Here is a 17,500-nt window from a genome sequence, read left to right on the forward strand (position 1 = left end):
CCTGTCTGTCTACTTGTCTACTTATCTATCTCTTTCCCATCTGCCTCCTTCTCTCTCTCTCTCTCTCTCTCTCTCTCTCTCTCTCTCCCCCCCTCAAAACCTCCCTAACCTTTGCATCATGACTGCTTAATTAAACAGCGCGTGGATAATCTCACAGCCCACTAACAGCGTTGGTGCTGAGTGCTGTGAGTTGGCTCCGTCCTCACGTAGAAACAGTACCGTTAGAATTCAGCGCACAGTAGTACGTCGGGGCCTTTTAAGCACATTACTGTTAATGCTTTCATTGTGTCCGCTGGTTCACGTCCTTGTGGGGCCCTAGCAGGGATTCCCTTCTGCTCGCACGCACACACACACACTCAAATACACTCACGTGCGCGCAGGCGAGCGGACAGCTGTGTGTCATCGGAATGCCAGAGTGGGATTCGTGCGGAGAGGAGCGAGGAAGAGCCGTTAGGGAGAACGCGCGAGTGCTCAGCTGAGGTCAGTGCCTTAACGTGGCCACAGGGCGAGAGCGAGGTGGGGGGGTGGGTTTGGCAGCGCCGGGGTTCTCTATAGAGCGTGCATTATGTTGATGGATGTTAATTACCCCACAGTGAGCTGTTGAGGTCATCACTAAGCCTCTGCCTCTCAATCAGTGTGGGTGATAGAGAGAGACAGAGACAGAGAGATGGACAGAGACAGAGAGAGAGAGACAGACAGAGACAGACAGAGACAGAGAGAGAGAGAGAGAGAGAGAGAGAGAGAGAGAGAGATTGTTCTTTAGTGTCTGTCTAGCCAGGATCTTTTGCTTCTCAACACTGTTTGTATGACTTTGTCCGTTTTGGAACAGTTTGCATCTCAATTTGAAATTCCGTGATTTTTACAATCAGGACGCTTGTTCTTACACCCCCCCGGCCTGTTTCCTCTTTTTTTCCCATGATTCTCTCTTCCCCTACTCATCCATCCTGCTCTTGTGTGCTCTGGACAGCGAGCTGCAGGCAGCCTCGGCAGCCTCTGCCTGTTCGCACCGCTTTCGTTCTCTCAGCGCCTATCCCGAGACCTCTGTGGCCGAGGTTTACCAAGATCCTCTGGATTTTCCCACCTGGCAAACACGGAGATGCGACGTGGAAAAAATGAGGACTGAGAGGTGTTAGGGGACTCATGTAAGAGTGTGTGTGTGTGTGTCCGTGTGTGTGTGTTTGTGTGAGTGTGTGTGTGTGAGTGTATATGAGTACACGTGTGTCGTGTGTTGTTCACTGTGATAAGTGATGTCATTTCTTCCACTCTCCTCTCCGAGGGCCCTCTCTCTCTCTCTCTCTCTCTCTCTCTCTCTCTCTCTCTCTCTCTCTCTCTCTCTCTCTCTCTCTTTCTTTGTCATCTTCTACTGCACCCCCCACCATGGTGTTATGATTATTGCAGCTCTTTTGCAAGCTAAAGACTCATTTGATCCAGGCTTCCTCCATCCACAGATGCACACAGACGAGCACACGCACGCACAATCTGCAGGGGTGGCTCCCATTAGGTAGCCTTTATCAAAATTCTCTTGCAGGATCTCCCTCCCTGTCTCAACTTCTCTCATTTTCTCTCCCACTTGCTGTTTTGTGTCCTGTGAGCGTACCAGAGACATACAGAGATGACTGGACATGAGGGAAGTCCAGATCTCCAGACACCAGTGTGTGGGACATGTCAGGCAGGTCTGCAGGCTTGTTTGTGCAGGACTGTGATGCTCACGACTCCCTGACAGTAACAGAGTGACTTAACTTCACATCTGACTGAAATCTTCACGAGATCTGTCATTGGATGGTCATTTTTGATCTGTGTGTGTGTGTGTGGTGTGTGTGTGTGTGTGTGTGCAAACTCAGACACATAGTAATGAGTCAGTAATGTAAATCTGTCTAGCATCTGTCTGGGGCTCACTTAGGTGGAGAGGAGTTCACATGACACATTAAACACCATTAACTGGAGAATATGCAAGTGTGTGTATGTGTTTGGGGGGGGGGGGGGGTGTTCTGAGGACTCTGAATGACAGCTACCCCAAATTTTATCGTAATATTTGGACTGATATTAGGGTTCATTAAATATGAATGGTGCGTATGACGAGGTTGTGTGTGTGTGTGTCTGGGTGAGGAGGAATCGCAGTAGATCACAGCACATGGAGGGCTCGATTTTCAGCTCAGTTCCAGGCCCCAGATCAGCAGGCTAAGTTTGGTCCAGGGGGCCCCAGCAGGGCCCGAAACTGCCTCACTCACTCACTCACAGAACAGTCCCAGCAGTCGGAGGAGCTCTAGCACGTAACTGGAGGTCTCTCTCCAGCCCTCGTTCTCTTGTTTTCTTTCTCAATAAACCTTCTGTCTTGTTTTTTCTTTTCTCCCTGTGTTTTCTCTTCCACTCCGTTTGTCTCATTTTCTCTCCCCTTGTCCACTCTCTCTTTTTTTTTTTTTTTTCTCTTCACCTTCTAACAAAAGCTCCAGTGTGTGTGAGGAGTTCAAATGCCACATGTTAGTTCAGTCCTCCAAAGGACATCTCTCTCTCGCAAGCGCTGTGACGCTATCAGGAAAACTTTCATATAAACAACACACATGCGTTCGCAGATAAAAAGCCACAATTTGCAAGCGTGACACTCTGGTAATGACACACTGGACCATTCAGAGTGGCAAAGAGTATCGCACGGTTACTGGCGATGAGGAGAGAGAGAGGAACATTAAAACACTGGAGTGACGTAGAGGACTGTGCAGCCATAGGGCGCCCCTTCTCCCTGTGTTCTGTGAAGACTCGCTACCTAACTCTCTCTCTCTCTCTCTCTCTCTTTCTCTCTCTTTCTTCTCCAGGTTGTGCTACATCTGAGACCCGTCCAGTCTCTCTCTGTGCACCGCAAGCCGCTGGTCTTCATCCTCAACTCCCCTGTGCCAGTGCTATGGAGGCTGCAGACGGAGAAACTGGCCCCTGGAGTCAAACGAGTCTTTCTTGTGAGTCTGAGCTCCGAACCGTCTCTCTCGCCCTCTCGCCCGCTCAGTCTGATCCCAGATGGGGTCTCGCTGTGCTGAATATTCATGCTGGCTCCTTCCCTGGGCGGCAAACACGCTCACGCACTCGACACTTTTACACAAGCCACTGTTCCTCGGAGGAAAAACAAGGGTGCTCACACGCAGACTCAAACGCGTGAGTCAATGACCTTGGGGTTACGGCCACCGTGCTATAACTGCTGTACCAGCTGAGCTAGGGAAGTGCGCACGTACACACACCTGTCCTGTACCTCTTGCACAGATATGTGAACATCACTGCGTTAACAGATGCATGACGTTTCTCTTGCGAGGCGCACTGAGATTTTTATTCCTGGCCGCCTACGGACTTTGACAGTGCAGCAGTAAAGTGTGTCTCACCTTTGGTTGCCATGGAGGCTGTGTTTTACCCCACTTTACCCCGTTCAAATAGGCCTACTGAGTTTGCCTGAGAGATCATCGCTGTATTCTAACAACACGAGCTCCCCTGCCCCCACTAAAACAACAGCGTTGGTACAATTCAAGGCATTTCCTAGTGCATTTGGTACAATCCCTGGCGCTTCCTGTAGCGATGGCGGAGTCTCAGGAGACACAGGGCTTTCGGCTGAAGTTTTGAGGCGTGTCTCCTCCAGATAGCCCATGTTTAGTGAGGCAAGCGCGTTCACGTAGCAAGCGTGTGCACGTAACAAGCACGTTGCACGTAGCGTGCAGTTCCTTGCAATAATCATTCCTGAATGCACCTTAACGCAGCATTCCACAAGAATGCAGCTTTAGGAGCTTCCATTATTTCCATATGTGGTGATGTACACTGCTCACGCACTTATTTTGTGGATATGGATCAGCTTACTTTGTTTTATACACACACTCACACACACTCTAGCATACACAGTAATATCTCCCTAACATTTTCATTGGCCCTTTTTCCAGTGGTCATGACTATACCCCTGCATGCTCGCTCTCTCTCTCCCTCTCTCTCTCTCTCTCTCTCTCTCTCTCTCTCTCGCTCCCTCTCTGAGTTATTAGACAGGAAGCTTAGATCAAATCTTTCGACCAGTCTTCACCCTCAGGGGCTTCGTGAAACCTGACTGGATAACGCAGCTGTCCGTCATCACCAGTGTATAGGAAGGAGTTGTATCTGGGTCTGGGTGCTTGAGCCTCATTCAGCTTTTCAGTTCTCTATCCTATAGTGAGTGAAGTTTCTGAGAGACCTGAGGTCCAGACACAAGGTTCTGACTGGCCCTAAATCAAGAGCTCACGGCCCACTGCCAGTACGCTGTGCGAGCAGAACTGGGCAAATTAAAAATCCTGCTAGTTGAGCCATTTCCTGTATGTATTCTCACCTCCGGCCATATTTTGTGCAGATGGTATATTTTGAAACCCTGTTTCTGAACTGAGCACAGTGGACTCTGCCCCAGAAGTCTGGACATCAGGACTATGAGGCTACTATTGGGTGGTAATATCTGTGGTTATGAAGACCATATCCCAACTCCCTTTTTTGGGCTGTGTCCATTCTAGCAGGGTGCCAGGAGTTTTCTCCGGTTTCATCTTGGAGGACTCTTTGGTAACAACATAAATGTGCTCTTAAACCACCCCCGCCACCACACACACAATACATTTGGCTCCTCACAGCAGTTCTTGATTAATGCGGTTACAAAGACAAGTTGAGTGTACCTGATTTGCGGATTTTGGCAGCGTGAATTGTTTTGACAGTTGGGGGGAGGAAGCATTAATTGTCCTCTCTGTAACACACTTCCCGAGCGAGCCCTCTGTTCTCTCTGTAACACCCTGCCTGACCGAGCCCTCTGTCCTCTCTGTAACACCCTGCCTGACCGAGCCCTCTGTCCTCTCTGTAACACCCGGCCTGACCGAGCCCTCTGTCCTCTCCGTAACACCCTGCCTGACCGAGCCCTCTGTCCTCTCCGTAACACCCTGCCTGACCGAGCCCTCTGTCCTCTCCGTAACACCCTGCCTGACCGAGCCCTCTGTCCTCTCCGTAACACCCTGCCTGACCGAGCCCTCTGTCCTCTCCGTAACACCCTGCCTGACCGAGCCCTCTGTCCTCTCCGTAACACCCTGCCTGACCGAGCCCTCTGTCCTCTCCGTAACACCCTGCCTGACCGAGCCCTCTGTCCTCTCCGTAACACCCTGCCTGACCGAGCCCTCTGTCCTCTCTGTAACACCCTGCCTGACCGAGCCCTCTGTTCTCTCCGTAACACACTGCCTGACCGAGCCCTCTGTCCTCTCCGTAACACCCTGCCTGACCGAGCCCTCTGTTCTCTCTGTAACACCCTGCCTGACCGAGCCCTCTGTCCTCTCTGTAACACACTGCCTGACCGAGCCCTCTGTCCTCTCTGTAACACACTGCCTGACCGAGCCCTCTGTCCTTTCTGTAACACACTTCCCGAGCGGGCCCCTTGTCCAACACATCTCCAGCTCTAGTGTTGCGTGCATGAATGTCCATGCTGTTCTGGGCAAATGGGATTGGGATTCCCAGAAGCCCCTGTTCTGCTCAAATCAGCTCCGCCGAGACAGCTCGTTAAAACGACAGCATGGTGAGGCAGAGTGCTGAAAAAGGAGACACATGATCCCCCCCGGAGGGCTGTTAGCGCCCTCCCTCACTCCGCTGGTCCTCCATCAGTTCCTGGCATGCTTTAGGAGGACGGGCTCGCTCTCACTCACACACACACACACACACACACACACACACACACACACACACACACACACACACACACACACACACACACAAATACACCTACCTCACTAGCCCCCACAGTTAGTATGAGATCAGCCAGAACAATTACCTCATACTATAATACACTCCATGAACATGAGTTCCACCTCTACGCCAAGGAGTACACACACACACACACACACACACACACACACACACAAACCCCCTAGCTCTGTGCCGGAACCATTTCCTGTTCGGCTCTTCCCTGACTGAGGGAAGTGTAAGTGAAGATGTCATTTTTCCAGCAGATGTCTAAGGGGACACCGTGCTGGAGCCAAGACTAGCTTAACTTCAAAAATCACAACATTTGCAGCGGAAGTGGAGAGAGGTTACCGCTTCCTGCATATTCATCAACACGGCCAGCAAGACTGGGTTTGTCGGGGCTCTACACCAAAACCCCTCAGACACCCCCTGGGCGCTCCAGTTTTTCTGGGACTAAATATGTTTGCTTAATCCGTGCCAGTCCCTTGTCTACTGCCCACAGTCCCTGGGGGCCTGGAGGCACAGTCGGGCATACTGGAGCGTGTTCAGGGCTGGTGCGCACACTGTTGCTGTTGGCTGTGCTTGTCCAAGTCCTCAGATGGAGAATAAAAGACAGACAGCTCGCCGTGAGACAGTCTGTGGGCAGGGACAGGGATGCGGTTGTCGTGATCGCACTGAATCCAACATTGTTCGGGTCAAATGAGATGTGAAGAGGGGTCCGCGTGGAGCACATCAGGGGCTGTGGACTGTACCAACCCGGCTGGGTTTTACCATGTTATTGTGGCAGTGGAGCAGTTGAATCTGTAAACCATCTCTGAAGGCATCTGACAGAGCAGCACTTTGAGCATGCTGGCTGTTGGAAAACTGTGTCTCTTTCTCCGCGCGCCAAGTAGCTGTTTCCCTGACTTTTATTGCTTGGAGAAAGCTGGAAAAGGCCCAATCTCTCTGATTGCTAATTGAAACCACGGCGGGGCCAATATGGGGCGTTTGCGTTAAGGATGCAGTTCTGCAACGCTTGCAGACAGATGGTGGTCTTTTCCACCAGGCCTCTTTCCACCAGGGCAGGAACACAAGACTTCTGCCAGTTGCTGGGCAAACCTTTTTCAGAGCCTTCCCTCCAGCTCATCGGGACACATCGGTCCCGTCTGTCGAGAGACACGCCTTCCACCTCCCTCCGTCTCATAAACTTGCGGCTGTTTTGAGCACTTCATCATCTCCGAAACGTTTGTGCGGTTTTTTTTTTCTCTCTCTCCATCTCTCGCAGAGCAGAGCCTGCCGATAATTGATGTGAACCATTTGGAATGGCATGACCCGCTTATCCCGCACATATGGCGGGAATACGGAGACGCTGATCGGCTGAGGCCAGAAAACCGCAACAGAATATGCTCTTCTGGAGGTGTGCGTGCGTGCGTGTGTGTTTGCGTGCGTGCGTGTGCGTGCGTGTGTGTGTGTGTGTGTGTGTGGAGGTTCTCCCAGGCCCAGCCTTGCTCCACAAATGGACTGCATCCTTTTTTCTTTTTTTCCCCACTGCCATAACACAACTCATTCCCGTCATGTGGGGTGTGATGATTGGAGCAGGTTTGCTGGAGTAGGAGAATTCCATGCCACCCGTGCCCTCCGTCGGATGGACTGGGATTTCCAACAGCTCGGGCCGCTAGCAGGACAGATGCAGCCATTTAAAGCGTTACCGCGCATACCTCTGATCGCAGAGTGTGTGGTGTTTCTGAACCTCTCCCCTCGGATCAGAGCCTTTGGTTTATTCAGCCGAGACGATCTCAGTGATCCAAAATTAGTTTAAAAGAGGTTCGTGCATCGCTGGTTCATTGTATTCACTAAAGACTTTTATGTATGGGGAAAAAAGCCAGTCCCAGGAGGACTCTTATTTTGATGGTATACAGTGGTCCCTGTTGTGTTTCTGACTGCATGAGGGTTGAGAACGCGGGCAGGAAACGTGCCTTTCTGAGCTCCGTCCTGCACCACTGCAGAAGTCCTGCTCTACCTTTTGCGAAGGCAGGTTGTAAGATTTCCAAGTCCCAGAGCTTGACACGGAACGCCGCGTTCCAGATGTCAGCTGTATGTGCAGCTCCGGCAGAAGCGTGTCATAAAACACCTTCCTCGCCGGGCCCGGCCGGCCGGCTCGCGCGGCGGTTCCGCCGGGTTTTGATGAGTCCTCTCTGGACGAGGTCCGATCGCGAGCCCAGGGAGCACTCTCGACATTAGCTCACAGTTCGGAGCTAGCCCAGCACTAAGCTGCTGTCTGGATCCATTTACTGCCAGATGAGAAGGATAAACGTCAGGATAAGCTCCCGGCAGCTTCTCCGGAGGAGGAGTGAAGTTACGGGAGGTGTTGCGTGTGGAGCGATGGAAACGGAAAAACGAAACACATGGGCAACTGTCAAAATCTCTGGACTGCATTGTGCTGTTAGTTTGTTAGTGGTCTGTTTTGCGTTGTTCTTTTGAGCACCGTGTGGACACCGTGTGGAGACCCACTAACCATGCTAACCATGATCACTGAAGGCAAGGTGCAGCTTCCTCACGCACAGCTAACCCCCCCGAGCTTATGTCATCACATACTTCAGCACACACCTTCTGATTCAGATCAGGAATTGGACCGCTATTATTTCTAGTTTCCATCGTTTACATTTAACAAGTTGGCAAACAGCATTGTTGGTTTTTTTTATTTTTTTTTTTTCAGTCCACATTTTGTGGTCTTTATTCACTTTTAAAATCCTTGTCAGACCATTTTTACAGCTTTCTGTGCCCTTATAAGGAGGCTGCTGCTACGTTATGGCGTGTTTAGGTTGCGAGACCTATCTTAAGGCATTTGAATTGGTGTTAAATCTCATCTGGAGTGTTATTTACTGGCCCAGCATATGCTGAGCGGACCGGTTGCTACCCTCAGAGGTCTGACTATAAAATCCTCTTCAGATATAGTCTACGCCTCGGCCTGATTAGCTATATCCCGTGACTTCAACGTTCTCATCAACGTCACCGGGAGCGGCGTCGATCTCTTGGTCCGTCTCATGTCTGTAAGGACGCTGTTGCTAGGCGTTACTCACACGGCTGTATCTGTGCGGCAGAGTTCGGAAAGCCAGCCTTGCCCATCTGTGAGCTGGCACGGCATTTGGCTGGGTTGGAGGGAGAGGCCCAGGGGGCGCAGAGCAGGCGGGATGTGGAGCAGTGATCCAGAATGTTCCGTAACGCTTTTCTCTTCCCTTGAAGAATTCCTGAGGTTTGAAATGCAGCCTGGAGATAATTTGGAGTTTCAGGCCTTTTTCTCGAGACTAATTACAGGCCTTAGTCCCGCCATTAGGCCTCTACGCTCGGCCGTTTTCGGTGAGGTGCGCCAGCTGAAACACAAAGGCCTTCCCTCCACTGCACGACCCCTTCCTGTCGCTGGTCCTGCCTGTCTCTCGCCCGCGGTCCCTGTCTCGATAGCTGCGAGTAGAGATTTGGTCAGCCTCCCTGTTCCAGCTGTAGTGGAGCTCTAAAAATAACGTTCGACACAGACCTGAATTCTTCGACAGTCTCTGTGCTTTACTTATTCTTTTTTTTAATTCTTCTTTTTAAAATTTATTGTCTCTGTCGAGAGTGGCGGCCTTGCTCAGAGAGCCATCCAGAGGTCAAGCAGATGTTTCCCCCCCCCCCCCCCCCGGTCTCTTTTTTGCAATCACTTTTCTTCGGGTTGGTTCTTTCACTTCTTCTCTTTTCATCACTCGCTCTCAGCATCACAGACTTTCTCTGGTGTTCTTATTCTCTCTCTCTCTCTCTCATAACACACAACACAGGCTGTGAGCCCCCCTGGGCCGCTGCGTGTTCGACACTCTGAAGCCTCTGTTATCAGCGCTGTGGGCTGATATCACGTTTTAATTGGGCTGCCAGCATGGTGTCTGTGTAGTGTAGTTCTGCGCAGACGGAACACCTCGGGGAAGGGATCGTGGCTTGAGCGTGGGACATGGTGGGTGCGGGTGGGGTAACGGAATGAGTCTCGACTCTGTCGAGACCTCGTGCACGGCCGGGCAGACCCGTACAGTGGGAGTTTCAACACATGTGAGTGTTTAGTTCTCTGAAATGGAGCATGTGGACTGTGGTGTGCCGAGCTAGACAACCAGTCCCCAGCTCCACAAAACACACACTCGCGTTAAAATTTGCACGCACGTACACACAGTGTGTGCACGTGCCCGAATGCATACACGCATACACACACACACGCATACACACACACACACACACACAGAGACACACACACACACACACTCCTGCACACACAGATGCAACCACACTCGATCTTATTCTCCCTCTCTCGTATTCTCGCACAGCTGTTCCTAACGCCAAACTGCGCTAGTCACACGTGAGATAATGAAAACGTGAGAAGACACAAACTGATTCAGAGTCCAATGAGGAGTAAGTGGAGTCATGTTGGCAGTAGTTCGACGTCCTACAGCCACTGGTGTTTAGACTCTCCGTGGATTTTCCAAAGCCGCTCCCTTATCCGAGAAGACAAACTGGGCTGTTGCACAACAGAAATAATGCTGTCAGGTGACCCCACCCAGTTCTGACCACCCACAGTCACTGGTCTGGCGGGGATATGACGGGTCATAGCAGAAAGAGGTAGAGCTTAAGTCAACATGATGTGGCGTCTTCACGCTGTGATGTGATGTAGAACGCAGGCTGACGTAGGGCCGCGCTGAGCGTGCTCCCTGGCTTTCCCCTGACGCCCGGCCGCGCATTATATAAACCGAGGAAAGGAGACGTTATTGGGTAAGTGCACCAAGTGTAAAAACTTTCAAACGTTCACCAGCACCGAGTGTGAAAGATGGGTGTTGGCAGAGGTGAGGAAGGCGGATTCGTTTTGGAAAGTCCTGTTGTAATATTTTTTTTTCTTCACCTTACGTTTCTTTATCGCTCAGAGACTAAGTTTTACAAGATATCATAAAAGGGGGGATGTGCATATCAATGCAGCATCAGTTTTTGCAAGCATGTCTTTATTACCAAAGAATCCTTTGTTTTTCTCTCAGAAGTCTACTTCAGAATGCTAATAAAAAGAAGCCTGTCTGTACTGTAAATCAGAGCTAGCTGGAATACCAAAAACTGCCCCACACTGCTAATACTGTCCTCCACTGTACTGTACACTAAACTAGCACTGTGTGTGTGTGTGTGTGTTGAGCTCTGCTGAGCTGTGTTAGCACTGCCTGTGTTGTCTCAAGTGAAAACAGCTTACGCATCTTAAAATCATGGAGATTCTTGCTATTTTATTGCTTTTTATTAGGTTATATTGATTTTTGTAGAATTTTCTAAATGTTCACCTTATGTACTAATTGCAAGTATCTTAATTCCAAACAGCAGATGTGATGATAACGCCTGATATCGTGCTACACGTGTTCTGAATGCATGTTCATTAGCTCCTGGTGCTCACCTAGTAGAGCAAAAGAGTGAGGAGTGTTCATCAGAATAATAAGTGTTAGCATGTTCGTTACTGTAGTTTAAATGTATCCAGAAAGTGACAAATTAATAAATTGTATTAATCATGTTTGCTAGCAATTTAGGAGAAATCTGTATTGAACTGCGTAGCCTGCCAATCGATAAGGCCTGCTTGGATGGGGATAAATATTTTTGCATGACTTGGGCCCTCATAGTCAGTTTTCACATATGAAACATATTCTGGGTCCCATAATTTAGAATCTTCCCACACAGCTGACCTTTAACCTCCTGTATCTTTACCTTCTCAAATGTTTGATTGTCCGTGCGCCACACTGGGCTCTGAGCCAACACTGCGTGTTAATGGTGTGTTCACTTACATCGCCTGTAAATTCTGTATTTGTTATTTTTTAATATAAAAAATGTAAAGGCTTTTGTTCATTTTGGCTATAAAAACAAGAAAAGAAAAAAGATTTGAAGATCAGTGTAATGAACAAATACCCAAACTGTTTGTATTATCCATTATTCCATTATTCACTTACAGAGCGTTTCTGTAGTCCAGTCTTGCAATCTTGCTGTATCTGGATATCTGATGATTGTATTCTAACAGTTTGTTTCAGAAACACGTCTCACTGCTGTCTCTGTTTCTGCTCTCAGGTGTCGGAGGGCTCAAACGTGCAGCTGGAGGCCAGGAATCGCTCGCGCTCCAGCGAGGTACGGAAGGAGACATTGCCACACAGCAACGAGAACCTGCTGTCCTGGGCTAAACTTCAATACAGCGCCGTCACGTCCTTCAGCGAGCTCGCGATGGCTCACGATGTCTACATCAAAGTTGGGGAAGGTGGATAACACACACACGTCGCTTTGTTTTTTCTGTCTCTTTCCTCCTTTTACATCCGGTTGGGATTGCTTGTGTGTCAGGCCCGTTCCTGAAGGAGAGATAGAGGAGTGATGGAGAGCAGGAACAGATCCACTGGCGCTCCGGCCACTGGCTTGCCTCCGGGCAGGCTGCCAGTCCCACGAGCTTTCAGCACGAGTCCAACATGCGGAGAAAGGGAAGTGCAAGAGGGAGAATCTGACTGGGAGAGAGGGAACGTATCAAAGGAAAGCGGGGAAGAGAAAATGAAAATGGGTCTAAAACCACAATGTCTGAACTTCCAGTGGTGGTGCAGAAATTCAGCAAGTTTCGGTAAATACGGAAATAAAGGCCATTCCATTGTCGGTTGCCTCCCTGATAATGTTAGACACAGTGGATAAATTGCCCAAATGCCAAGGGAACCGTAATGAATTCAGCTTGGGACAAAGACCTGTTCCCTGATGTAGTTTGGTGAAGGTTGAGGGCATGAACAAATCTAGCAAAAGTCTGTGGATACAGCAGCAAAGTTCCATCAGCCAGCAGCTGGTATCGCTTGACATGAGGAGCGTTGCTAGCAGAGTGGGTGACGTGGGTTAGGTCGGCCCCGCTCAGCGCGCGATGTTTACCTCCGAGGGGGAGCGCTGGCGGCTTTCCTGTACTTGTCCCTTTGTAGCTCGGCATGAGAGCGGACACGTTTCCGATCTGTTTCTACAAAGCGCAGGAAGAGCCAGGGACGGGAGAGAGGTGCCAACCGTTCCGTTTATGCGTCTCTGTGCCCCGTCCAGAAGTTGGCTGGCCAAATAAGGAAGCATGTCTCTCTCTCGCTCTCTCTCCCGGTGTCTCCCGGACCCGTCTCCTCCGGAGAGGACAGTGTGAGGGCCCAAGAGCCGCTCTAAAGGGCAGACGTGGGTCCTTTATGTGCAGAGAAAAGTTAAACATTTTCGACGGCGCATCAGAGCTGGGCCGAGGCTGGAATTTCACGGCTGTAATAGGTCACCTGAAGCTTTTCAAACAAAACACCGTAGAAAGTCCTATCGTGTGCTTCTGCCCTTTTGAAGCTTGGCATGCTCTCGCTTTTCTGCATAAAATCTCTGCGCGTCAGTGTTGGTCAGTTTCGAAACTGTTTTTCAGACCCGGAACTGTCAGACACCTGCAAGATTGACAACAAGTTCCTGTCGCTGAATTACCTGGCAAGCTATGTGCAACCTCAGCCGTCCATGGGTTGCGTGCTCTCAGGTCCCGAGTCCCTTCAGGAGGTCCACATCATCGAGCTGCAGGCCCCCAACTCCAGCAGGTGAGTGGGAGGAGGGTTCCCCCCCCCCCCCCCCAGCTAGGACAAACACCCAAAAGATCAGAGAGCAGGGAACTGACGTGCCGCGCTCCACTGAGGACTGAGGACGTTGGATATCATGTTGCCCCTCAAAATCTTTTGTTTGTCTTGTGTTTAATGTTTCAGTGTTTGTCTTTCTTGTCTTGTTAACTGATTACACATTGATTGATAACACATTATGGGCCAACAGTGAGTCAGAAATCCCAGCATGCAGTGGGAGATGGATTGTAGAGCTTTCAGTGCAATTGGCTCTGAGTGTTGCGTTCTGTGGAGTCAGAAATCCCAGCATGCACTGGGAGATGTATAGGAGAATTGTCATGGCAATTGGCTCTGAGTAGTGTGTTCTGCATTTCTGGGAAAGCATCCAGTTTTGTAATCTGTTGGCCCGACGCTGAAGTCACACTAACTAATGACTTACAGCACTTTAACTCATTTTCACTCTTTTTTCTTTTTTCTCTTTCACTCTCTGTATCCATTTTTCTTCATCTCTCCCTCTCCTCTATATCTTTCTCGGTGCCCCGTCTCCCCATCTCTCTCACACTCTCATTCTCTCTCTTTCACTCTCACACACTCGCTCACACACACACACACACACACACACACACACTCTCTCACTCTCACATTCTCTCTACACAGTGCGTTCCAGGTGGATGTGATTGTGGATCTGCGACCCTTGGAAGTGGCGGGCCCTCTCCTCCGTGATGTGGTGTTGCTGCTCAGATGTGAGAAGTCTGTGAACTGGGTGATCAGGGTCCATGACATACGTGGAAGACTCCACATAGTGGTGCGTACCTGCAAAGCGACACCTTCACACGAACGTTTACGTTGGCTTTGATATCCGGATCCAGCGGCAGACCGAAACGCTCACGGTGATCATCATGCTTCACGATTAGTGATCTACTCTTCTTCTTCCTGGTCACCTGACTTACCCTGGCGGTCAGACATGTCCTTGCTTGGTCGGCCCGAGCGCGTCTCTCCTCACTGAGCAGACCGCTTCAGTCATGCGTGTGTCCTGGTGGCCGCGCAGTCGGAGCGCGCACGCAGACCCGCTGACCGACAGCAAGACCGGGTGCCTCAGGTCCGGAGCGGTTGCTCTGGGAAGTCTCTCGCAGACAGTGATGTGGGCTTGGGCCAGTGGGGTGGGGGGTCTGCTCAGCCATACCTGCCGTTCACCAGAGAGTGAATTACAACAGGTGCCTCGCATGGTCTGAGCGTACTGGCTAGATGCAGGAATCTCCAGCCTCCAGCACTGCTGTTCTGGGTGAGGAGCTGTTTGTTTACGATCCATGTAGACAGCTATGGAACATTAAAGCCTTTCTGTTTGGGTAGCAGATAAGGAACGTGGAGGGCTAAGTGTGTGTGTGTGTGTGTGTGTGTGTGTGTGTGTGCTTATGCACATTCGTGCATTTGTACAGTCTGTGTGGATGCTTGTGTGCGGATGTGCGTGTGCATGCGTGTGCATTTGTTCTTGTACAGTATGTGTGCATGCGTTCATGTGTGAAAGCATGCTTGCGCGTGAGTATGCATGCTTGTGTGTGTGTGTGTGTGTGTGTGTGTGTGTGTGTGTGAGAATCAACCACGTTTCACATGGTGCTGAAGAATTTGAGCTATGCGTGTGATATGATATCCTCGTAAAGTCAAAGCTTGGCTACTGTGTGCTGACCGGCCGCTGTTGGACTGTGAGAGCATGAGTGTGGGAAAAAGTGGGGTTAAACCATCCCGTCCTCCTCAAATGACCTGGCCAGGACAACCGGGAATGAGTGAGGAATCTCCTCACCCCATCCCACCCCCCAGTCTGCCTCTGATCAGAGCATTCAGTGTGTGCCCCCTCGAAACACAAGCTCATCCATTGGTCCCGTGGTCACAGGGGTGTGTCCCTGTCCGAGCGGAACAACCCGCGACCCGCTGCTGTCCTGTATTTACGGTCCTGTCCGAGCAAGCCATGGCCAGTGAAACTGGATCGGCACGGAAGAAGATCACCGTGGAAACATGCCATGTCAGAAAGCACTTGCTCATTATTACAGGAGAGGTGTGAGAGGAGGCGTGGCAGGTTGGACTGCTCAGCCAATAGTCATTTATTCTGCGTTTATTTCAAATCTCAGTTAAAAGGAGAGAGTTTTTCTAATGCTATGGACTCATATGGGGGCAAATATAAGCACCTCCATGACTGCACATTTATTGCTTATAAGTTATTGCATACTGTAGTAGTGCAGAAAATAGTGACGTTCTCTTCTAGCAGTAAGTGTCAAAACCATAAGCATCAATCTTTTGCCCCCCCCTGTGCCACACTCAGACGTCTGACAGTGTTAGCCTGAGCGCTAGCACGGAGCAGCTAATGCAGGTGACCAAGACAGTGAGGCTGCGCCTTCCCACCGGCGCCCAGGCGCTTATGCAGTGGGCGGAGGAGTGGGCCTACACCCCCGTCAGGTCCTACACCAGAACTGCCGTGGCCAACATCTTCAACCTGAGACTCAGAGAAGCCGGTAGGCATCAAAACCTTTCAGTGAGGAGGCATATTATGACATAACACCACATATTACACTGCGTTGCATGACGTCATATACATTTTACTAGCGAGTAGAGTATGGTGGCATGCGATTGGCTGGGATGGCCCTCCTCATTTGTCTGTCAGCAGAAAGTCCCGCCTGGCTTTTATGACGGGTTACCCCACACGTTCACCCTGGTGTGAATCCCCTTGTGTTTCTGATTCGGCAGAAATGATCAATGTGTCTTTAAACAGGATGTGACTGCACAGCAGTTGTTTTCTGCACCCCACCGACGTAGCCCCTCCGGCTCCCGCGGCCGTCGCCCTCGCGGGGTCACGGGGTGGGGGGTGGAATCTCCTTGCCTGGCGAGCTCCCAGCCTCTAACTGCGTCCGCTGTTACTTACAGATGTGGTGGACCCCCTGACGAAGATGTTCCCTCCTGAACTTTCCATCCTCCGGGACACCAACCCTCTCCACCCACATGGCACCCAAGACCCCCCGGGCCGCCCCAGCTTGCCCTTCTTCTTCCCCCCAGGCAGGGACCGTCCCTTCCTGCCACTGGCCCCATCTGTGCAGGAGCAGGGTCCTGAGGAGCACAGGGGAGCCCTAAGTGTGGGGCTCACCCTGCGCTGTGAGGAGAACCGGATGGTGGTCACCTTGGACAAAGAGAGCCTACAGGTAGGTGTGTGTGTCTGTGTGTGTCTGTGTGTGTGTGAACTTGCTAATGGCATGGTCCTGAACTTTTCTTTACACTTGAAGTAGTGTACAGCTTCCCAGTTTGTGTGTAAAACCAGTGAAGTTGTGGTAGGCCACTTCAGAGAGACACCCAGTACTCTGTTCTCCAGTCAAACTCTTTTTGGTCAGCTTTTGAATGTCTTGCGGGTTTTATTTGTTTCGGAAAACACCCTGCATTTGTTGTTCGGCGGTTTTGAAATACCCCACGTCCCTCGCAAGTGAAAAATGGTGCAAGGGCCGAAGACGTGCAGTATTTATTGGTGGTTGTATCATGAATTCGACATTTGGACTGAAGCGCAGATCCTTGTCTGCGTGGAAATCAAAGCTGAGCTAATCTCCTCTCACTGTCAGGGGATAAAGAATGGAGGATACATTTGACCGCCTGGTGCAGAAACGGAGAAGCAGATGATGTTATGTTTGTACTTTATGTATATTTCAAATGATCTGTTTTGGAATTTTCTCGTAGGCCAGTGGGATCGGCAAAGCCAACATAACTCTCCAGGATCCACAATGCAAAGCAACGTCCAACATCACCCACTACATACTGGAAACTCCACTTACTGGCTGTCAAACTGCCAAATATTCTCCCCAATCAAGTCCTGTTGTCCTGTATATGAATTCAGTAAGTACTGTTTATACCCGGCTAGCGTGTTTGTACCCCGCTAGCGTGTTTTATACCCCACTAACTGTGAGTGAGTGAATGAATTTCATGTTCCATTACAGTCCAGTTGCATGAGGTTGCAAAGAGCGCGTCACCTGCATGGTGGTCACCGTGCAGTGATGTGCGTCTCCATTCTGTATGTGAGGGAGATGTCTATCAGGGGCACACTAACCGTCACGTCTCGCGGCTGATGTGCGGTGCGGCCCGATTCCCCTCGTTTGTGCTCCCATAGGGTGGCTCACTTCCTCACTCATCTCCTGCGATAATTTAGGAAGTTCAGTTCGTGTCGTAGGCTCACTTTGTCGACGAGCTGGCATGCA

The 17,500-nt window shown here is 50.5% G+C and overlaps 1 protein-coding gene across 3 annotated transcripts in view; it reads left to right on the plus strand.

The window, feature by feature from the left end:
- tgfbr3 (transforming growth factor, beta receptor III) overlaps nucleotides 1–17,500 on the plus strand; it is a 67,147-nt gene that overhangs the window by 33,157 nt on the left and 16,490 nt on the right. For all 3 annotated transcript variants that reach the window (XM_035524145.1, XM_035524146.1, XM_027026342.2), the window contains 7 exons: nucleotides 2,808–2,945; nucleotides 11,770–11,953; nucleotides 13,100–13,262; nucleotides 13,935–14,082; nucleotides 15,592–15,781; nucleotides 16,191–16,462; nucleotides 16,986–17,141. In XM_035524145.1, coding sequence (XP_035380038.1) covers nucleotides 2,808–2,945; nucleotides 11,770–11,953; nucleotides 13,100–13,262; nucleotides 13,935–14,082; nucleotides 15,592–15,781; nucleotides 16,191–16,462; nucleotides 16,986–17,141 — 1,251 coding nt within the window. The remainder of the gene's footprint in view (nucleotides 1–2,807; nucleotides 2,946–11,769; nucleotides 11,954–13,099; nucleotides 13,263–13,934; nucleotides 14,083–15,591; nucleotides 15,782–16,190; nucleotides 16,463–16,985; nucleotides 17,142–17,500) is intronic.

The sequence above is a fragment of the Electrophorus electricus genome, chromosome 3 (assembly GCF_013358815.1).
Source record: "Electrophorus electricus isolate fEleEle1 chromosome 3, fEleEle1.pri, whole genome shotgun sequence".
Taxonomy (NCBI): Eukaryota; Metazoa; Chordata; class Actinopteri; order Gymnotiformes; family Gymnotidae; genus Electrophorus; species Electrophorus electricus.